This window comes from Cetorhinus maximus, chromosome 12 (genome assembly GCF_964194155.1).
Source record: "Cetorhinus maximus chromosome 12, sCetMax3.hap1.1, whole genome shotgun sequence".
NCBI lineage: Eukaryota > Metazoa > Chordata > Chondrichthyes > Lamniformes > Cetorhinidae > Cetorhinus > Cetorhinus maximus.
Genome location: NC_135890.1, coordinates 95,229,387 through 95,252,449, shown reverse-complemented (window position 1 = coordinate 95,252,449; position 23,063 = coordinate 95,229,387). Strand labels below are relative to the sequence as shown.

The window sequence follows — 23,063 nt, the reverse complement described above, 5'->3', positions numbered from 1 at the left end:
TTTTATTTCAGATTTCCAGCGTCTGCAGTAACTTGCTTTTGTGCAAAAAGGCAGGTGTCTGTTAGAAGAGGCAAAATGGCAGCATGTGGCAGAGGTTAATGAGTCTTGAATGGAGAATGCTTGGATTAAGTGTACTCCAGGGCCTGTGCTGCCCTACTGTTTATTTTTGAAATATACAAATGATTTGGATGCTGTAAGTGGTGAAATTTCAATACCTGTTTATGTTGCAAAAGTAGATAGTTCACCAAGCATCAAAGTAAACTCAAATACTTCAGGAAGGCAGTGACAATTTAGGCGAGTAGATAGGTATGTGACAGTTTCAATTAATGTAGAGAAGAATACATTCTATTAATAAATATATGTATATTTCTTGTATTTTGGGAGGGAAAACCAAGGAATGGTGTATGGAAAGGTATTGAAGGATGAGGTTAAAGAGAAACTTGGTTTAAATACATTGCAATCCCACTTTAAAATAACACTTAGATAAGACCATCAAAAAGTCAACAGAATTTTGTGCATTAGGAGTATAGAGAGCCAAGATTTGATGATGAATTTGTACAAGGTAATGGTTGTCATAGTTTGAGTACAAGGGTGGGGGAGTGACTCTCAGCGGCCCCACCCCACTTCCTGCTCTGGTTCCCTCAGCTAGGCACTGAATGTCTTTGAATGAGGGACCCCTCCACCCCCACCCAAGAAGCCCGCAAACATCCCCGAGATGTTTTTTTTCCGGGCTTCCTGGATGGCGAGCCCCCTTCCCACTGCTGGGTAGATACTAACAGTGGCAGGATGAGGCCCTTAAGTGGGCATTAATTGCCCACTCAAGGGCCTCAGTTGACAGTCAAGCAACAAGGTAATCCACAAGCCTTCCCTCCGGACTTAATTGGGGAAGAGGCAGGAAGGTGATGGGTGCCTCCACCCTCCTGTTTGGTTAAATGACTCCTTCCTGCCACCAAACCTGCTTCGGGGAATTGCTATGGTGTAGATTCAATATGGTTGATGGGCAATAATGTTGAAAAATTTGATATTTGAACTGTTTCTTGTATAGCAGAGATAGTCAAATAGCAGCTTAAGAGGTTTCTAAAATAATGAAAGGTTTGATGCAGTGAGCAGGGTAACACTATTTCCTTTGGCTGGAGATTACTCCCTGATGGAATCATCAATTTAAAATGGGCACTTGAGATTGAGGAGATTTTTTTTTATGTGGAGTTGTTAGACAATGCTACAGGGCTTTGTTGAGGCAGACAACAGGACATCTTTTATGGGAAAAATTGTTAAGGCAGTCTTGTTCAAGCGGCAGCCCGCAGGACAGATTGTGGCCCCCAAAGCCATTCTGTGTGGCCTCGGGAGCCCATTTTCAAAATGCTGGTCAGGCAGGTAAGTAGAGTGGAAGATTCTGCAAGGAGATGCTCCTGGAATCACAGGCCATCCTCATTAGTGAATCTATCAGCTGCAAATGTGGGAGAGAAATAGTCTGTGATCAGAGGAGCAGCAGACACCAGTGGTGCTGAGTTTGGGGAGTGGTGGTATGAGAGTGCCATGGAAGGTGGGAGAGTTGGGGTGCCGGGACTCGTGAGGGGGCCAGAATGGGGGTGGATGGGAGACCAGAGTACCGGGGCCTGGTGGAGGGCAGAGTGCAAGGGAGGAGAGGCATGCTGCAAGGCCTGGGAGTGAGACGCCATAGAGCCTGGGGACAGAGGAGAGGGGGTGGGGAAGAGGCTGACTGTGTGTGTGTGAATGTGAATAAGTGTGGGAGTTAGAGAGAATTGACGAATAGTGAGTGTGTGTATGCCTTACTCCCAGCCTCAGGTTTCTCATTCAGTTTCACCACCACATACACACACCCATTCACAGTGGGTGAGGGTGAGTGAGTAAACACCTTGAGAGTGGGAGTGAGCCTGGCACACAAACTCTGACCCCCTCATACTCTGGTCATTTTTATTAACTACTCTTTTTGAAGCTTAACAATTTGTTGCTATGACATTGCTTTATTTTTGCTCAGCAATTGTTTCTTTTCTGAATACCTCAACTCTTTTTGAAATTCAGTTTAATGTTATGCCAAATGTTATCTTTCTGAAATTTATTCATCAGCCCCTTGAGTGAGGAAAAAATTGGAAATGTGTCCCACCCCACCCACAAACGAAAAGGTTGGACAAACCTGGGATAAATGTATGAAGAGGAGGAATAGGACAGGACTATGGGGAGAGCAAGGGGCAGTGGGATTCTTTTTTGACTGCTGTAGGAAAAAGACGGAAGATGAGATTGGCTGTAAACTTTCATGATTCTGTGGAATAGCAGTTTTAAGTGTGGGTGCTCTGACAGACCTGTGTCTTCTGTCCTCCAGTCCAGCAAATTCTGAGATCAACTTAGGTCCTAGGTTTAATTTCTGGTCTTTTTGGCTTATGGTTTAGTTCAAACCCACTGACCCATTTGGGGCTTGAACTTGTGTTGTACAAATGCTGAAAATTTAGCCTTTAAGACTTGGTAGACTTCTTGCTTTAGAGTTCATTGGTGCCTGCAGTGTGACTGATATTTGATTTTTTTCTTTCACAGTGGCATTGCTTGGATCAAGTTTGTAAACAATGAGGACCTTTTTAATGATGTTCTATTGCAGCTCCAGGAGGGAAATCAGAAATGTGCAGAGTACATTTGGTTAAGGCACCAGGTGATATGAGCTGAATGGTTTGTTGTTCTTGTATATTGTCAAGTGCTCTCCATTTTTGGTGTAGTGAATGATGATTTATGTTCATATCCTACTAATTGAATTGATAACCTGCAGGCTGATATGTGTTTTATGACATTTAAATCTGATATGCAACCACATAGCTGTCCTGACTCCTTTCCCTCTTTTTTTACACCTGTATGTTGGTTTGAAGTTTCCCAATTGTTCAGTAGTAGTATCTGCACCCTCCAGGGGGCTAGACAGCTGGATGGCATTAAAGGTCTGTCTCATCTGCTGACTAGGGTATGGTGGTGTAATGGTAATGTTACATGACTTGTAATCCAGGGAATGAGAGTTCAAATCCCAGTTTGATGACTTGAATTCAATTTCTTTTTTAAATCTGGAAATAAAAAGCTAGTACCAGTAAAAGTAACCATGAATAAGTTGGATTGTCATAAAAATCCAAATGGTTCAACATATCATACAAACTATGAATTAGGTGCAGGAGTAGGCCATTTGGTTCCTTGAGCCTGCTCAGCCATTCAATAAGATCATGGCTGATCTGATTGTGGACTCAACTCCACTTTCCTGCCTACCCTTGATAACCTTTGACTCCCTTGTTAGTTAATAATCTACCTCTGCCTTAAAAATATTCAATGGACCCGCTTCCACCTCTCTCTGGCGAAAAGAGTTCCACAGACTCACGACCCTCTGAGAAAATTTCTCCTTATCTCCATCTTCGGGAGACCCCTTATTTTTAAACTGTGTGCCCTGGTTCTAGTCTCTCCCACAAGGGGAAACATTCTTTCAGCATCAACCCTGTCAAGCTCCCTCAGGGTCTTATATGTTTCAATAAGATCGCCTCTCATTCTTTCAAACTCCAATGGATTCAGGCTCAATCTGTCCAACCTTTCCTCATAAGATAACCCCTTCATTCCAAGAATCAGTGGTGAACCTTCTCTGAACTGCTTCAATGCAATTATGTCCTTCCTTAAATAAGGAGACCAAAACTGTACACAGTATTCTAGATGTGGTCTCACCAATGACCTGTATAACTATAGCAAAACATCCCTACTTTTACACTCCATTCCCCTTGCAATAAATGACAACATCCTATTTGCCTTCCTTATCATTTGCTGCACCTGCATACCAATCTTTTGAGATTCATGTACCAGGACACCCAGATTCCTGTGCACCTCAGAGTTCTGCAATCTCTCTCCATTTAAATAATATGCTGTTTTTCTATTCTTCCTGCCAAAGTGGACAAGTTCACATTTTCCTACATTATACTCCATCAGCCAAATCTTTGCACTCATTTAACCTATATCTCTTTCCAGACTCCTTATGTCCTCTTCACACTTACTCCTACCTCCCTTTGTGATCAGCAAATTTAGCAACCTTACATTTGGTCCCTTCATCCAAGTCATTGATGTAGATTGTAAATAGTTGAGGTCCCAGCACTGATCCCTGTGACACTCCCCTTGTCACATCTTGCCAACCTGAAAATGACCCACTTATGCCTACTCTCTCTTTCCTGTTAGCTAACCAATCCTCTATATGTTAATATGTTATTCCAACACCATGAGCTCTTATTTTGTACAATGAACTTTAACGTGGCATCTTGTCAAATTCCTTCTGGAAATCTAAGTACAGCCTATCCATAGGTTCCCCTTTAGCTACATTATTTGTTACTTCCTCAAAGAACTCGATGAATTAGCCAAACATGATTTCCCATTCACAAAATCACATTGACTCCGCCTGACTGCATTGAGATTTTCTAAGTGCCCTGCTATAACCTACTTAATAATAGATTCCAGCATTTTCCCTATGACTGATGTTAAGCTAATTGGCCTATAGTTTCATACTTTTTGTCTCCCTCCTCTTTTGAATAGAGGAGTTACATTCGTTATTTCCAATCTGATAGGACCTTTTCTGAATCTATGGCTGTAATTTGCAAAAATCCCAATGCATCTACTATCTCAGCAGCTACTTCTTTTAAGACCCTAGGATGAAGTCCATCAGGGTCTGGAGACTTGTCAGCTTTTAGTTCTAATAATTTTCTTAGTACCCTTTTCCCCAGGTGATTGTAGTTGTTTTAAGTTCCTCCCTCCCTTTCACCTCCTGATTCACAATTATTCCTGGGATGTTATTTGTATCCTCTACAGTGAAGACTGATGCAAAATATTTGTTCAATTCATCCACCATTTCCTTATTTTCTATTATTAATTCTCCAGACTCTGTAGAGGACCAATGCTCACTTTACTTATTGCTTTCTTTTTTAAGTACCTGTATAAACTCTTACTATCTTTTTATATTTCTAGCTAGTTTTCTCTCGCACTCCAATTTCTTCTTCCTCCTCATTCTTTTAGTTATTCTTTGCTGTTTTATATATTCTGACCTGCCACTAATGTGTGTGTTGTTTTAGTGGCACTGAAATTATTTTTTAATGGAGTTTTGCAGTTATATAATGAATAGTAAGAGCTTTGTTCTTAAGACCGTTTTTCAATTTCAGGTGGAGTTTGAAAACAAATTTGATTTGAAAAGACTACAGAATTTGTTAGATTCTCTTCCTGCAAGCCTCCCTTCACAGGAACTCTGTCTCTGGTTCAGAAATGTCATCATTCCCTTTGTTTTAAGGATTGTTCCTGAGGGAAAGGTAATGATGCCTGGTAGCTTGTTATGGTAAAGAAGTACATTTCTTTTTACTTTTCCCAAGGTGTTAATGGTTTTGTTTCCTTCAACTCCTGTAGAAAATTCTGGTCAAATGGTTGGAGCACAGAGCCAGGAGTCTTGAACTAACTGAGAAGGTAATGAATGTAATAGTTTGGATGGATTCGATTACAGTATCCTGAAGATTCAACCAGATTGACAATTTTCATTGAAACCATTAAAAATAGTCAATTTTCCCAAATACCAAATGTAAAAGCTACAAAATATTTTTTCCAAGCTGAAAGTTAACTATTACAAAAGAAAATACTGTGGATGCTTTAAATCTCAAACAAAGATCGTTATGAAAGATAACTGTTCCATGTTTCATCTAAAAATAGAACATCAGATTCCACATATATGCTGACAACACTCAGCTTTACCTCAGCACTACCATTCTCAACTCCCTCTGATTTGACATGGTGCTTGTTTAACATCGAGTGTTGGAATTCCCTCGAATTAAATATTGGGGAGACCAAAGCCAGTTTCTACAGCCTCACCACAATCTCTGTCCCAGCTGCTTCCTGAGCCTGAGTCGGACTGTTCACAGTCTTGGTGTCCTGTTTGACCCTGAGCTGAATTTCTGACCCTATATCCTCTGTATTGCCAAGATGATCTACTTCCACCTTGGTATCATTGCCGTTTTCTGCCCATGCCTTAGTCTACCTGCTGCTGCAACCCTCATCCATGCCTTTACTATCTCCCGCCTTGACTATTCTATTGCTCTCCTGGTCAGCCTTCCACTTCCACTTACCATCTTCCTTGATTTGAACTCATTGAAAACTCTGCTACCTGTATCCTTACTTGTACCAAGCCCCACTTGCCTGTCACTCCTGTGTTTGATGACCTACATTGGCTCATGGTCTGGTAATACCTCAGTTTTAAAATTTTCATTCTTGTATGGCCTCACCCTTTTTTCTCTCTGTAACCTTCTCCAGGCCTGGGAGGCTATAAGATCTCCAGCTTTTTGCACATCACCAATTTTCTTCGCTCCATCACTGGCACCTGTGGTTTCAGCTGCCTAGGCCCAAAGCTCTGGAATTCCTTCCCTAAACCTCCTTGTTTCTGTCTTTCTTTCCTCCTTTCAAAACCCTCCTTAAAACCTCTTAATATTTCCTTGTGTTACTTGGTCTTGTGAAGTGGTTTGGGTGACTTTTAATTCCATTAAAGAAACTCTGAATGTAACTTGTTCTGTGAGGATTATTTGTCAATTTAAATCCCGAATCTGAAAATGTGTACAATATCTATATTGATTTTAAATTTGTTTTTATAAGCCCCTATGTCTTAATTTTTGTTCATTTTAAAGCAAAATTAAGAGTTGTTGTGGATATTGAAAATATCATAATTTATAATTATTGTTACCAGCTTTTTTTTAACATACATTTACAGGCAAACTGGCCAGAAAATGGATTGCAAACGGCAGAACTGTACTTTGTAGCGAAGAAACCAAATGAACTTGCGCTTATTACTGCTGGACTTTGGATTCCATTAGTATGAATGACTCATTTCTGAAATTGTATTTTCTTCAATTTATTTTAACTGAATATAAATTTTGAAAAGGCATTTGAAGGCATGAAGAAAAAAAGCAATGCAAAGAGGTTTGCTCTTGGCAAAGAGGAAGGGAATTCCAGAGATTAGCGATGAGACAGCTGAAAGCTGTGACCTTTCATTTCACTATTGGTGTCAGAGTTGGAGGAAGCGGTCAAATAGTTTAGAATAGGGTTGGGTAAGGCTGCACAGAGTTTTGTAGAAGAGGATGAAAGGGATGCATTGGGGGAATAGGGAGTTGATTTCTTGAACATGAGTGGGCTGATTCGCATACAGGTCTTAGTGCAGGAGAGAGCGCCAGCAAATAAATTTCAAATGAGTTGGAATTTGTGGAGGGTGGAGTTTAATTTTGATTCTGAGGGTGGAAAAGGGTTTAATTTGTGCAGTTTGAGGCAGGCAATGTGGAATCAGGAATAAATGAAAATGATGGTTTTAAATTGAACTATGAGTCAGAGCATCAAGATTATGTACAATCTGATGTGCAAAATTGTCATGCTCTTGAAAACTTTGGTCTTGCATTTTAGTGGAGCCACCTAGCTTAGCTTGAATGCGAGCAGAGAACTTTGTTTTCTGGGCATTTTGTTTTTAATACCAAAGAGTGGGAGATATCTTTGCTTTATTCCTAACATTTAAATGACTGCATGTTAAGTGTAAAAAGATTCTCAGAAGTGGTCCTTTTCAAGATGCAGCTTAAAAATTATACAACTAGTGTAGAACACAGAACTATATACTAAAGGTCTCTTGCCTCGCAGCTTCAGTGTGCTTCTGGCTCTTGCACAATGTCATCTTTTTTCAAAAATTTATACGTCTGTGACCACTCAGCAACATTGTAAAATGGCAGTAGTTTTGGGCATGAAAAGACTTCTGATATAAGCATTACATTTTCTGTACTTTAGGACCAAGTTTTAGCTTTATTTTGAGTCTTGTGTTTTAGTGTTACAATGGAGTTGAAGTTCTGTGTTGGCTGTTAGTTCCATTTTATAGATTTAGGTGGGTTCCTTCTTGATGACTTGTGTTTATGTTTAAGGGTATATATGACTAAATGTGAATTACCCTCCAAGCAACTATTGGTACCTGCTCAGATACTCAGCAGTGTTGACTGCCTAGATGCTATTAAATGACCTTTGGTAACCTTTCAAGTGCATTAGTGCATCCTGCCAACTAAAATCCCACACTTGGAAATAACAGCGCAGGCTGATGTAATTCGGGGTCCAGAACACATGCTTGTTTTGAATACAAAACTTTTGCAAGGTGCCCTTATGGAAAACAGATAAATTGTGCTTTTGCAACCAGAGTTAAAAGCAAGATGTTCCTGAGATTTAATTTTGTTTTTAACATTGGATAGTTTGGATAGTTGAACTATTCAGAATGGGTGTGATAAATATTTTTTGAAGTGACTGCTCTTAGTGAGCAATACTCATTTTGTCACTTGACCCCTTACAAAAAAAGTTCAAATTATAGGTCTTTGTTTATCTCTTGTGGAGAGGTGGAATGTATAGAATTTTCTTAATTTCCTTTGATATATTTTTGGTATCCCTTAAATAAAACTGGAATTTTCAAAGATGTCTTTAAATTCAGTGTAATAACTTTAGAATGAAAAAAGTAGACCAAAGAATGATTACAAAGATCTGTTGGTTTAAAATGGAAAACATGGACGTTCAAAGTGTGTAAAGCAGTGAGAGTGTAATGGCATTTTTCACTACTTTAACGGGCTTGAAGAGGCACTGAGAGTTTATCACCAAATTCCTTATTGGCACATGCACAGCCTAGTGTGCAGCCATAAAGATCAGAAGGTCCCTTGTTCAATCACTTGCTTTGTGCAGAGTTAGCTGATCTTGCAAGGCATCTGTAGGGGTGCTTTAATTGGTCGCTGCCGATTATGAATCACTGACCTAAGGCATTGTTGCCTTTAGGAGAGACAGAAGTTGTGTTCAGAAGAGAGCAAGGTAAAAAGCTAACAATTTTAGATTTTTGTGCTGGTGAAGCATGTTTTGAATTCATGATGCAGCTTTTCTGTTTCTTTTGTCCTGGACTTAGAAAAAAGACATTGACTGCGAGGAGGTGTACCAATTAAAGACATTGATTAATAATCTGCAGGAGCTTGTTGACCTCCACAGAAAGTACAACTGCAGACTGGCTCTCTCAGAGTTTGAAAAAGTAGGTGGTATTTTACATTAAAGATAGTCTAGGAAGATGGATTGTTAGTTTTGTATATCCAGAATTTGACATTTGAACATTGTTTAAAGAAGAAAATCCAGCGTGGTCCTGTCCTTCATTGTAAAATAGTTGCCAATTCTTATAATGTAGAGATTAATACCGTATCGTTATACCTCATAGTATAAAATGCACTATAAGGTAATACTGAGCCTTAGATTTGCTGATAGTTCAGATCAATTATCTGTCACTGATTTTGGAACAAACTGTTCTTGTTCACAATTCTGTTAAATGTTACTTGTAATTTAATTATATGCTGAGTCAGTGACTATCCCAGTGAACAAAGCTTTAAAAATTTTTAATCATGTTCTTTTGAAATTACGTTTTTAAATCAGATTTTATCTAGCGTAATTAGCATATGACATGATTTAACTAGAGGATTGTATATTACAATATCCAGTTACTAAAAAGCTAATAGTTTGATTTATTTATTAGGAAACTACGGCAACAATTGTATTTCGGATGTTGGATAGGGTTCTGGCTCCAGAGCTTATTCCATCAACTCTTGAAAAAGTTATACAGCCTTATATAATCAAACACAACTTACAAAAGGAAGAGCTGCTGTTGCATTACATAAAGGTAAATACTAGTCTATAGTGTCTTCCTGACAAAAGTAGTCTAAGTCACAAATGCAACAGCTGAATTGTAAGATGTTTTGTTGTAAACTGTTTAACTGGAGAAATGTTTAAACAATTAATGGCATTGCAATTGAAGTATTATATAGATAGGTGTAGTAAGTTAAATTATTATCTTTAAAAAGATACTTCATATGTAATCTGTAGTTGTATTTCATCAATAATTATACTCAATACCATAGGAAAAGTAAAATATACAACTGAGAAAAATTGAAGGACTGTGTTCATTTTAAGAGTTTCAGGGAGGAATAATGTATTTTTAAATACTTTACCGTTGTGAAGAGGGCGCAGCAAAGAGACAGTCATAAGTTAATTAAGGATGAGGAAGGTTATTCATCCCATCTTGGCTAATGGATCCAGAAAAGCTCTGCAGCATCCAGTTGTAGATAATTGTAGGAATTTTGCCACCATTACTCTGTGGAAGTCCATACTGTGTACTGGAAACTGTGTGAAAAATAACTTCCTGATAGCATTCTAAATTTGCCTTTATACTGAGTTAAATATGGTCTCCTTGTCTTCCTCTTGCAATGGACCTTGAAAAAATGTTCTCTACCTTTTCTGTACCCTTTTGTATATGGTTATGTTTTGCCTCCCTTATCACTTCCTTTCAGGGTTGGAAAGCTTGTTTTTCTGGGCTTTTCCTGTAACTCTGCCCTTTGAACACTAGGAGGCTGTTCCCTGAACCACATTCTGCACGAATACTTGCGTCTTTGACCAGAGATTGTCACTGTGCTGCCTAGCTAGAGCAATTGCACAGTTTGATCCAGTTATTTTGCTTGTCCACCAAGTGTTAGATATTTTGTTGTTTGAAGCATTTAACTTATTTATGGAAAGCTGTTTTGCTCTTTTCACAGTGCAACTATGGGCCAGATTTTTGCTAACAAGTCAGGAAATTTCCCGACTCAACAGAGCCATCTCCAAATAAATGGTCCCTGTGTGCATTATTTTCACTCCACAGGATAGAGTAAGGATCACTAACCCCAGAAGCAGTTCAAAGTCGTGTGAATGCTGAGGGCGGGCTGGTTAGGAGGCCCGCTTTGGTTCTCTGGGACTTCAGCCCAGTTGTATTAAAGGCTGTTCGGCCCTCTAGCCCTTGCCCCTCGCTCCCCCTCATGCTCCCCCCGCCCACTCTCCATTTGCCCTCAAACCTACTGTGTCCCTTCCATGTGCAATCAGCACTACGTACAGAACCAGTGAATCATATAATTACGATGGCAAGTCTTGAAATGCTCGTGAAAAAAACACCCATTCAGAAATCTGCTTTGAAAAGACCTCTTACGGCCTTGTAAAAGTCAATCAGACACTATTCATAGTTCCAATAACAGAAGTTTCATCCCACTTCACATCTCTTAATCGTCCAAATAAACATACAGGTATTGAAAAAACAGATCAGAGAGAATAATTTATTTTAAGCTCATAAAGATGCTTCTCAGTCAAAGCTAACTCTACTTCACCCTGTGTAAGCAGACCCCGCTGAGCTAATCTGTTAATGAGTTAGAGCTCAGCCAAGCATTCATAACGAGACCATCTGGAAACTCTATCAGAGAAGCAGTTGGCCAGGTATCTGTTTCTCTGGATGGCCACAATGGACCTAGCCAAGTTGGGAGTGCAGGCTGTGGGCTTGCTACTAAACCCCTATTCTGCACCGATGAAATTGCTGGTGCCGGGACAAGGGTGGGAATCCTGGAATTAAGTCCTGCCCACTATTTTTAAAGGCCTTCAGAGTCACTCTGTACTCACTCTGTAAAAATCTGGCCCTTTGTGCAAAAAGCTACATGTGAAAACATGTTTTCATGGGGGATGGGCAGTGGGTGAGCTTTTGAAGAGAAATTTGCTTTTAGAACCTCTATTGAGCTGAAATTAAGGTTTCAAAAAACTATTATGAGTAACCTCCTTTTGCAATAGCCTCTTTAAGCTTAAAACTATTTGATAAAATATTATGTTAAGGTGGCTCCTCTGCTTAACTTTATCCACAGCGGATGATGATCAATGGGAATGTAGCCGAAAACTCTATAATAATGCATTCTATTCCAGAATTTTGGTGACGATGCAATGCCTAAAATTCAAGTCTAAGACAGGTGTCAAGGCCCAAAATGAAGCAAAGTGCAATTACCTCTTAAGGATGTCTAACTCAACTTAGATCAGATGTCAGATTTGATGCTGATACTGGATACAAGCTGCATTTAAAAATGAAAATAGAACATCAGGCCAACATGGAACTGATCCATACCATAGAACCATAGAACACTACAGCACAGAAAAACCGGTCATTCAGCCCTTCTAGTCTGTGCCGAAATATTATTCCGCTAGTCTCATTGACCTGCACCCAGTCCATAACCCTCCAGACCTCTCCCATCCATGTATCTATTCAATTTATTCTTAAAACTTAAGAGTGAGCCCGCAGTAAGTGAACCAATGTTAGTTGTGGCATGAATATAGCTTATAGGGATAACTGTACTTTTGGTTTTCTCAGTGTAACTTGAACTTCACAGTCTCAAAGTGGAATATATATCTTTTGTTTGAAAATGACTAAGATGCCTAAAGTAATCACATTATTGTCTTGTTTTAAATAGGATTTGCTGGAACGATGTAGTTCACGTTCAGCCTCTCTTTTTGAAACTGCATGGGAGGCCAAAGCTATGGCTGTATTGGGCTGTATGACTGAGATTGATGTAAGTATGATATACACTACCTTTATAGTACACCAGTAATTTCATTATTTTCATTGGTTAAAATTTATTGAGCCTATTTATTGGAGAGAGGGAAATGAGATGATGTGCTAATGTGAAGCATTCCTCCTCAAAGGAGGGACAGTTATACCTCTTCTGGTAGCAAGGTAAAGCTTGGGAACATTTTGTGTCTCTATCTGGTGGTGGGGGCAGCAGGGGAGATGTTGAGGGGCGAATAACGCTTAAGTATTTTAGTTGTTAAAGATATTAACAGCTCTTATATATTTTTTGCTCTTTGTGATACGGTGATATTCCTTCACAGCTGATCTTTGATGCAGTACTACAGATAATGTATGGAGCAGTAGTGCCTTGGAGCGATGCAGTGGAACAGCTTGTCAAGCAGCATTTGGAAAAGAATCATCCCAAGTATGCATCATTTTAATATTATGGTGAATTTAATATAGTTACAGTACTTGAGACAGTCTGTGACTTTGAGGTGATGGTATTCTCATTGTTATGATCCCTGCTGAGGCTACCCCTGGACAAGCCTGATCCCAGAGTGGAACCTGGCTTGATAGATCCTAAATTTTAATTGTTTGTTTAAATAGGTGGGGAGTAGCTACTGAACAGAGTCCCAGGAGTCAACTGATGAACTTTTAACAAAAGAATAAAACATTCATTAAACAAGAAAAGATGTACTATATTACAATACTCCTTCACCCACAACTATAGCTTTACAGATATATACAGATTTGTAAGGATAACACCAAGTTACAAAAGCTATTTTATACTCTAGTGTATGCAGTAAGTACACAGTCCTTGCAAATCTATGGCACCCTGTGGTCAGACACACCACACTCTGAAACCAAGTGACAGATGCCACCTCTAGATGCTATGAATCTCTCCTCAACTCCCCCACCCCAATGCATATCACACCATGAGCCAGCCAGTCTCACTGAACTCTGTCTTTCACAAGAGGGTTTCTAATCTCCACACTCCAAGACCTCGCCTTGGAATCTTCTCCCAAGCCAACGCTTTCTCTCAGATGCCTTCTGCAAGGGTTCACCTCCAGGATTTCGAACTCACCTTCCGATGTTCCTTTCCCCCGGGTCACCACATGCATTTAAGCTGTCTTCCACACATTTTCTCTCTCACCGACTCAGCTGCCAACAGTACACCACTGCTTCACATGCCCATAGCAAAGAGTTTACAGACCTTCAGTTATCTCTTTGGACCTTCTTGCCTCTTGCAAACTGTTCTCGCTTTAAATCTGCTTTCTGCAGCATTTGTCTCTTTAACTCTGAAGCTTGGAGCCTTTCTCTCTGCCCTTCACTCTTAACTTCATTAACAGGACTTTTTCCAGGTTACTGTCCTTCCTTTGACTAGAAGGTCTTCTTTGGACTTTCCCCTGGAAGTTTGGGGTTTTTCTTTAGCTTAGGACTTGCTATCTGTTTTGCTCCAGTCTCTCCTGGCAGCTACTTTCAACCAACTTTAGCTGGCTATCTGCCCCTTCTACATGGCTACTGTTGAGCAGCTGTCTTCCAAACCAGCTGAACTCCAAAAGCTTTCAAAACAAGCTGTTGTTTCTTTAGGTTTTCTGTGTATCTGTGGGAGGGACCTACCTCTCTGGCCCCCTGTTGCTAGGCAACAGCCCAATTCTTCTACCCTCGTGTTTGCTTAACTTAAGTCATAAACTCTCATTAGAAATGCAAACACCTTTTTAAAAGTGAAGCTAAAACTCCATTTGACCTATCTTTAACACACAGATACAGAAATAAAAATCAAACTTACACTTTAAAGCTAAAACTCATTCCTAACACCCACCAATACAGGTATAACTTACTAAGCTATCTCTATTTCCTAAAACCATGACATTGTTGCTCCTGATCTTTTTTTGCTGGTAAAGATTGCCCTTTTTTAAGTTATAAAGGTTACTGGGCTGGGTGATGCTATTGGAATAAGCTTGGCGAATTGCACCACTGCATTCTGTGGATAGTATATCCTCGGAGCCACAAAGTGTTTACGATCAAACAGGGATGGATATTGAGTTCAGTGACAGTATTTCTTATTAAGTGGCCTGCTTTGTCCTAGAAGGAGTGGAGCTTCTTAGTCTTGTTGTGACCACACACATCTATGTGAATGATCAGTTTTCCATCGTGCCTCTGGCATCAATCTTGTGGATTTTGGAATAGCATTAGGTACCTCCACAGGATGTTGACGCTGGTGCTGATGAAGGTCAGGGAGAAGTTATTTTTTCTTTATTCCTTCATGGGATGTGGGTATCACTGGCAAGGCCTGCATTTGTTGCCCATCCCTAATAGCCCTTGAACTGAGTGGCTTACTTGGCCATTTCAGAAAGCAGTTAAAAGTCTACCACATTGCTATGGGTCTGGAGTCGCATGTAGCCCAGACCAGGTAAGGATGGCAGGCTTCCTCCCCTAAAGGATATTCGTGAACCAAAATGGGTTTTTATGACAATTGATGTTTTCATGGTCACCTTTACTGAGACTAGTTTTCCAATTTCAGCTGCTGTTGTGGGATTTGAACCCATGTCTCCAGAGACTTTGCCTGGGCCTCTGGGTTACTAGTCAAGATTACTGGAAGTGGTTGGGCCACTTCTTGTTGGTGGCACTCATTGTGTAACATTTATGTGGAATGCATATAACCTCCTGCCTGTTGGCCTAAACTTGGATATTTTGCAAGTGATGCTCCAGGCTGGGATGGGTGTTTATTTATTAGAAGAGTTATGAATGGTGCTAAATGCTATAGATTTGTCAGCACACATCCTCACGCTAGACAATAGGAATGTCGTTGATGAAGCAGCTCAAACCTTTGTGTTGAGGACACTGCCCAGAGAAAAACATTGGAAATGTTAAGTGCTGTTGTGTCGTTTTAAAATGGACATTATTTTTTGTGTTTTAGTATTTCTACACTTTAAAAATAAAAAAATCTCTTAACTCATTCGGGTTCATTAACATGAACTTAACAACTACTCAGAGTTAGAACTCTAGTACTTATAGGGAGATACAGCTGGTGGTGAATTTTTGAAAACAGTGGGCTGTAGAGGATCCTGGACCTTTGCTTCATGGGAAGAGGTTTTCCTATTCTATCAGTTTGTAACGTTTACAGTCCTACAGAAAATCCAACTGACAGCAGTCATTATTCACAGTATCTTTACAGTGCAAGAGGAAGCCATTTGGCCCATTGAGTCTGCACTGGTTCTCTGAAAGAGCATTCCACCTAGTCCCATTCCCCTGCTTTATCCCCGTAATCTTGCACATTCTCTCCTTTCAGGTAGCAATCCAATTCCCTTTTGAATATCTCGATCAAACCTGCCTCCACCACCCTTTCAGGAAGCTTGTTCCAGACTCCAATCGCCCTCTGGGTGAAGAAGAAAATTCCTTGCTTCACATTTACTTCTTTGCCAATTATTTTGAATCTGTGCCCTCTAGTTCTTGATCTTCTCTTGAGTGGGAACAGTTTCTCACTATTTACCCTGTCCATACCCCCTCAAGATCTTGAATACCTCCATCAAGTCTATCCTCAGCCTTCTTTTCTCTAAGGAAAACAGTCCCGACATCTCCAATATATCCACATAGCTACAGTTCTTCATCCTGGGAATCATTCTTGTGAACCTCCCTGGTACTCTCTCCAATGCCTTCACATCCTTCCTCAAGTATGGGACCTAGAACTGGACACAGTACTCCAGATGAGGCCTAACTAGTGTCTTAAACAAGTTCAACATGACCTTCTTACTCTTGTACTTAATGCCCCTATTAATGAAGCCTAAGGCACTGTATGCTTTATGAACTGCTTTCTCAACATACCCTGTCATCTTCAATGACCTATGTATGTATACACTGAGATCCCTCTGTTCCTGCACCTCCTTTTAAGGCTCTCCCTTTATTTTGTACTGTCTCATCATATCTTTCCTGCCAAAATGAATCACCACACACTTTCCGCGTTGAACTTCATCTGCCACTTGTCTGCCCAATCCACCAACATGTCTGTCGTTTTGAAGTTCATCTGTAAATTTTGAAATCATGCCCTGCACACCACAGCCTAGATCATTAATATATATCAGGAAGAGCAAGAGTCCCAACACCGACCCCTGAGGAACTCCACTACAGACTTTCCTCCAATCTGAAAAGCAACCATTTATCACTACTAATTCCTGTCACTCAGCCAAGTGCTTATCCAAGTTCTTACTTTCCCTTTTATTCCATGAGTTAGAATTTTGCTCGCAAGTCTGTTGTGTGGCACTGTATCAAATGCCTTTTGGAAATCCATATACACCACATCAACAGCGTTTCCTTTATCAACCTTCTCTGTTAGCTCCTCAAAAAAACTACAGCAAGTTAGTTAAACATGATTTTCCCTTGATGAATCCATGCTGGCTCTCCTTAATTATCCTGCACTTGTCTAAGTGATTATTGATTTTATTCCATTCTATAGTTTCCGGACGTTTCCCTACCACTGAGGTCAAACTGACTGGCCTGTAGATGCCAGCTTTATCCTTGCACCCCTTTTTGAACAAGGGCATAAGATTTGCAATTTTCCAGTCCCCTGGCACCTCCCTTGAGTCTAAGAAAGACTGGAAAATTACCAATAGTGCCCCTGCAATTTGCACTCTCACTTCCCTCAGTACCCTTGGATGCATCTCATCCGGTCCTGGTACCTTAGCTATTTTAAGTAAAGATAGCCTTTCCAACACCACCTTCCTCTCGATTGTAAGTTCTTCTCATGTACCAGTTACCTCTCTCTCACCTCGGCCTGGGTAGCAAGTTCTTCCTTTGTAAAGACTGATGCAAAGTATTCATTCAACACTATTTCTCCAACCTCCACATTTTTGTCCCTAATTGGCCCTACTCTTCCCTTACCACCATTTTATTATCTACATGCTATGGAAGACCTCTGTTGGTTGAAAATGCTTTCATAATTGTAACTCCTCCATTTACTCTAGAGAGACCTATTTTCTAATGGAGAGGTCAGGTTTAACCAGTTCCCTTAGTTTTCAATTGATAAGTGTCCTTTTTTTTCTCTTCCCTCCCCAATTTTCTTTCCAAGTTATACCACATTATAAACTTCCTTACTGAGTTGCTGTTTTATGGATGCTGGTTGTCCTCTGAGTTATGTGGATTATTTGATCTGTAGGATATCTGTTGAATCCAATTCTCTCCTTATCCAATTTCAGAACTTTTCCAGCCATGGATTCATGGGTGTTTTACCCTTAAATAACCCAAGGCATTATAGTAACTTATAGTGTCCCAACACTGCGCTGGCTGAGATCAGATAATTCAATACAAGACCAAACATTCTCAGTATGACTTTTAGGCAGCCTTACCTGGATGCTGAACTGAGTTTTATTACTTGTGGCAAGTTAATTATGGAAATAAAGAAGGCATGTAGCGGTAGATATAAATGCTTAAGCTTTGAAGATTATGGAGTGATCTTGACCACAATTCTGAAAAGCTCGTAACACTATTTGATCAGATGTAACTAACGATTGGTTACATCTCCCATCACTGCTTTCCACGTGAACAAAGTTAGTCAGTTACATTATCAATTGTGACTAAATGCTTCCCATTTGTCATGTGAGTTCCTTTCATGTAAGTTTCTTTACCCAAAGTGGTTGATAAATAACACACAATATTGTTGGTAGGGTGAAATTGTTGCAAGAAAGCTACAGGCTAATGGAGATGAAGAAATTATTAAGAGGATATGGAATACGGAACTTTGACATGTTCAATGATCATGAAATAATGGTAGGATTGTGAATTTAATATATTATTAGTAACAAGATGTATGTGAACATATTGAAAGGACTAGATTCTGAATAAATTGTAATTGCAGAGATTTATCTGAATTTTGAGATCAAAAATAAAGTTTAACTGGAGTCACATTAGCCATTCCATTGTACATATTTTTCTTCTACATAAAGCTTCTTGGGTTGATAGATTTTTTTTTTTACTGACCTATGTTTTTTCTATTTACTTTTCATTGTGTATTTTTAGTCAGCAAGTATTGAGCTAATTCTAAACTTTTGTATGTTACTGTTTTTAGGGGTTTATTCTTAAATAATCTTAAATATTGTATTTTTAGGATTTTGTATTCGTGAAGAAACAAATAACCGCTGCCTCACTTTAATAATGTGTTCCTTTTGGAGTCTATTTTTAACAGGAATGTCACTTTCACCATGCCTTCTTTTTTATTAATACTGTGACCTGTTCTTTTGATTAGTGGTTGGTAAAGTTCATCTTGAAACAGGACCTGCCATCATCATTAGATGATGCTTTGAAAGTGGTTCATGCCTACCTACTGAGCCCAGTTGAAGTTTACTTTCTTCACTTAAAAAATTTGGCATCTAATGACAAAGTAAGTATCCCTTCACATATTCACACTTGTGTTGTGTGTGGGGTGAGGTGTGTGAAATTCTGTTGGTCTCAACTTTTTCCTAAATCCTGTATGTTTGTATATTCTGAGATATCAGTGCAGAATTTTCTTTATCACATTTTGTTAAGCACTCTTGAACTTCCCTTCTACAATCTGCAGGTTTTTAAAATTCAAAATTTGTGTCACCCAATCTACTTCCTGAATTCCCTCATCTTCTCTCCTGCTTTATCCAAACTTGATGTCCCACATGATTAGCCTGAGCTCTTCATCTGGGGTTTATAATTTAAAAAAAAATGAATGAACATGCCTGCCTTTTTCCCTTGTTAAGAGAGATGACTCCCTCAGTTTGCTGAAGTCTCTTATGTTGAGTGAAGCTGAGGCCACCATAATGCGTTTGGCCACTTGGGCACAGTTGAAAACCCAAAACCAATCTGATGATCCTGAGGTAAGATCATGATGACAATCCTTTAAGAAATATCACCTTACATTGATGGAATAAGTTGCAACTTCTGATTTTATAAAGATACATTCAGGCAGATTAAGTCCAGATTGAATATTTCATGCATAGTTTTTTTGGTGCTATTTATCCTCAAAAACTGTCATCCTTCCTTTCACTCAGACGGCATTGGCTGCTTGCTTGAGATATAAGCAATAACTATCCCCTGGTACCTTGCTCAAGTGACCATTATTCAATTTGAGCTTTGGTGAGCACTGGAAAGGTATTTGGCTAACAAGGTGAGGTGTTAACTCAGATTTGAACCTTATTGCAGTCATGCGATATGAATGCGCATATACTTCCTGGAAGGGTCACGAGTTAACAATCTGTAGGTGGAATCCCAGCTGATTTGGCCAAGAGTTGCTGAAGCTACTTGTAGCATTCTCTACTGCTGTTCTGACTGTTGTTAGCTAACTCAACATGGTTCAAAATTGAACTTCCTAGGCAATATAGCTTAGTTCTTTACTGGATTAATTCACAGAGCCATTACAAAGCACTTGGCAAGTTGTATTTTTCTGTTGTTTCGTGACACAAAATAAATGAGTTTTAACAGACAAGATCTGAGTGTTTAGTGGGGAAAACCTGTTCTATCATTTTAAAATAAGTATAGATAGCCAGGAACTTAGGAACAGAAGTAGGCCATTTAGCCCCTCAAGCCTTTTCCACCATGAGTGATATCATGGCTTATCTGTGACCTAGCTCCATCTTTGCCCCACATCCCTTAATACCTTTTGGTTAACAGAAATCTATTAATCTCAGATTTGAAATTAACAATTGATCCAGCATTAATTGTGGTTTGCAGAAGACAGCTCCAAACTTCTACCATCCCTTAGAAGCATTTCCTAATTTCACTCCTGACAGGTCTGACTCTAATTTTAGCCTGTTATGTACAGAAATACTTTTAGAAGAAAAACGATGTACAGATTCTACTGCTTAATCTGTTGTTTATATTTCAGTGGAAAAAACATCTGGTATCAATTGCAAAGACAGTGGTGGAGATTGTTAAATTTTTGCTGAGGAATCAAAAGGGTAATTTTTCTGTGTTCTTAAACACCTTTAGTTAATATTAGCTTTGCATTGCAATGACATTGAAAATGTTTTGTTTTTTAGGAAACACTTTACAAAAGGAAGCGTGTGAAAACCTTTTAAATAAATTTGAAACTATTGCAAATTTACAGGTAATTATTATATAACACCATTCAATGTATGCATCAGAATATTTGGATCAATTAATTCAAATATTGAAATAAGGTCCTGTTTGAAAGTATCTACCAAATTCCTCGTGGTCAAAGTCTGTTGAACAAGACTACTCAGGGTTCAGCACAATCTCACCTGCAGACCATTAGATGGTTTGTATAGGAAGTGGTCAAAACTAAGCTAGTAGGATGTATTGTTTCAGTTGAGGTTAAAGTATCTAATTGAAGTCAGGGTATAATGTTGATGCAAGCAGAAGACCATTCATTTGTGCTGACCATGGCTAATGTAGAGTGTGGACTCTGATGCTGGGTGCCCAAAGTGAAAGTTTTTTGTTCCTTGGTATACCCACCTCAGTCTTAAGCCCATCTGTTCACAATGCCTTAACCATAAAAACTTTTTTCACAACCTCAGAATATCCCAAAGCACTTCAGAGTCAACAAATTACTTTTGAAGTGGATTCACCGTTTTAACTTAGGGGAACATAGAAGGCAATTTGTCCACAGCGGGGTCCCACAAACAGCAACATGTTAAATTACTGGATAATCTGTTTTAGTGATGATGTTTGAGGGATAACTATTGGCCAACACTTAGATCTTTTATATCCACCTGAGCAATAAGACCAAGAACTTTGGTTTCATATTTCATTCAAAAGATAGCACCTTTCACAATGCACATCCCCTCAGTTTGCAGTGAAATGTCAGTTTATACTAAACTTTAGCAGTTTATACTGCTAAAGATCTGAATCAGAAGATCATGACCTCAAACCCCACTTCAGGTGTAAGACTGCTACACTTAGCAAAGGCTGATACTTGAAACATGTGTTTCTATAACTTGTATATATTAGTTCTTACTTTATAATTAATACTGATCTTTCATCCTTGGTTTTCAGGAGTATTTTGATGTATTTATTTCATTGAAAGAGTATGAGAATCCCGAAGTGCTTTTGCAATTGTATGAAGGACAAGTTCAAGCATATGCAAGTATGAGGTCTAATTCAAAGTCAGAAAAGGATCCAGGTTGGACTGGTGGCTCAAACGCCAATGTGAAGATTCCTACAGAGACCAAACCATATAAACTCTCTCTCCTGTTCCAAAACTCAGAACAGGATGTGCTGTCAAAGCTTGCATTAAGTGTACTTTCCGATGGGAATATAGGAGAGGCAGTAAACATTTGCAGGTAGGAAATATAGAAACTTTGGCATATAAACTATTTGTTGCTTGGACTTGGCAGAACTATTTTGTGGGAAAGTGAGTCATTGCGTGTGTGTGTGAATCAATCTGCCCTCTTAATGGCTATTTGGAAAGTGCTGCTTGCAATCTTGTTAGTCAGATAATAATGTCCAGCAGGTTGGAATGGAGAATAGGTAATATGTTTTTAAAACTTAATTGAGTTATTACAAATCATTTTGTTTTCTCTTTATTTCCTTTTCTTTTCACAGTGAGCTTTATGGACAGCACAAAAATGTTCAGACTGGTCAAGTATTGTTCCATGTGGCACAGAAACTATCTCAGATGTTGGAAACTAATGTTCCCATGATAATTCCAACTGGAATGAACTTGCCTGCAGTTATTTATGAACTGGCCTGCCAAGCTGTCACTATCTGTAGCACTGGTAATTTCTTCCTGAGATGTTCAATTTTGCCCTAATGATAGCTAATTTTTATCATTCAGATTGTTATCTTTGGATTTTTTTTGCAATGGATTTAGAATTTAATTGTAGGCATTAATTGTTGTTCTTCATTTGAAAAAATGAAGGACGAAACTTGTATTTTGCCTGAAAGCATTCATTTTTATTTGGCCAGTAATTGCTCTAGTGTCAAAATTATTTTAGCAATGGAAACCTGTTGCAGCAACAGTGGGTGGAATTTTCTATGCCTATTGGCGGCGGGCGTGTTTGGCGGCGTGAGCGGACAATATGGCAAGAAGGCCAAAAATCGGTTTCACAACATCGTGAAACCAGTTTGCAATCGTCTGCACTGCCGTCAATGGCAGGCCACGTTTCCCGCCATCGGGAACTTCATTGTAATACACCTGCATATCACTATAAGCCCAGCTCGCCGGAAGCATTTGAGCACCGCTGACGTGTTTCACAACAGTACATAAGTGACGTGCACCTGGCGAGCTGCACTTTGTTGGGGACTTCGAGGTTTGTTTGCCTACTTTGCTTCAGGCAGCACTCGCGGTCATCAGCACCAGGTCACTTTTAAAGAGGCTTACGGGCTGGTCTCTACCTACCAGATCAGCCAAAAGGTGGGGGTGGCTTTTCAATGGCTGCTTGGGGAAGAGGGAAAGAAGTGGCATCAGGCAAAGGAAGAGGCTGCAGGGCGAGGGCTGTACTGGGGAACGGGGTATCCCAGAGTGTGTAGGGGGACATGAGTTGATCTGTCCAAGTGGCCTCAAGATAAGGGCTGAGGATGCAGTCTCCAGAGGAGGTGAGGCCAGATGGAGATTTGAGGGTGTGAGAGAGAGCGAGTGGTGATGTCCCTTGAGCTGGCAGTGTGTGAGATGCCAGTGAATGTGTGATGGGCTTGATTGTGTGAGTTTAGA

The 23,063-nt window shown here is 39.6% G+C and overlaps 1 protein-coding gene across 2 annotated transcripts in view; it reads left to right on the top strand.

Moving 5' to 3' along the window:
* The window catches only part of kntc1 (kinetochore associated 1), a 133,052-nt gene that overhangs the window by 29,627 nt on the left and 80,362 nt on the right, over positions 1–23,063 (top strand). For both annotated transcript variants that reach the window (XM_078554126.1, XM_078554125.1), the window contains exons 21-35: positions 2,551–2,662; positions 5,172–5,315; positions 5,410–5,466; positions 6,755–6,856; positions 8,951–9,070; positions 9,563–9,706; positions 12,336–12,434; positions 12,754–12,857; positions 18,094–18,196; positions 18,672–18,806; positions 19,153–19,269; positions 20,277–20,349; positions 20,431–20,498; positions 21,407–21,693; positions 21,956–22,128. In XM_078554126.1, the coding sequence (XP_078410252.1) occupies positions 2,551–2,662; positions 5,172–5,315; positions 5,410–5,466; positions 6,755–6,856; positions 8,951–9,070; positions 9,563–9,706; positions 12,336–12,434; positions 12,754–12,857; positions 18,094–18,196; positions 18,672–18,806; positions 19,153–19,269; positions 20,277–20,349; positions 20,431–20,498; positions 21,407–21,693; positions 21,956–22,128 (1,838 nt within the window). The remainder of the gene's footprint in view (positions 1–2,550; positions 2,663–5,171; positions 5,316–5,409; positions 5,467–6,754; positions 6,857–8,950; positions 9,071–9,562; positions 9,707–12,335; positions 12,435–12,753; positions 12,858–18,093; positions 18,197–18,671; positions 18,807–19,152; positions 19,270–20,276; positions 20,350–20,430; positions 20,499–21,406; positions 21,694–21,955; positions 22,129–23,063) is intronic.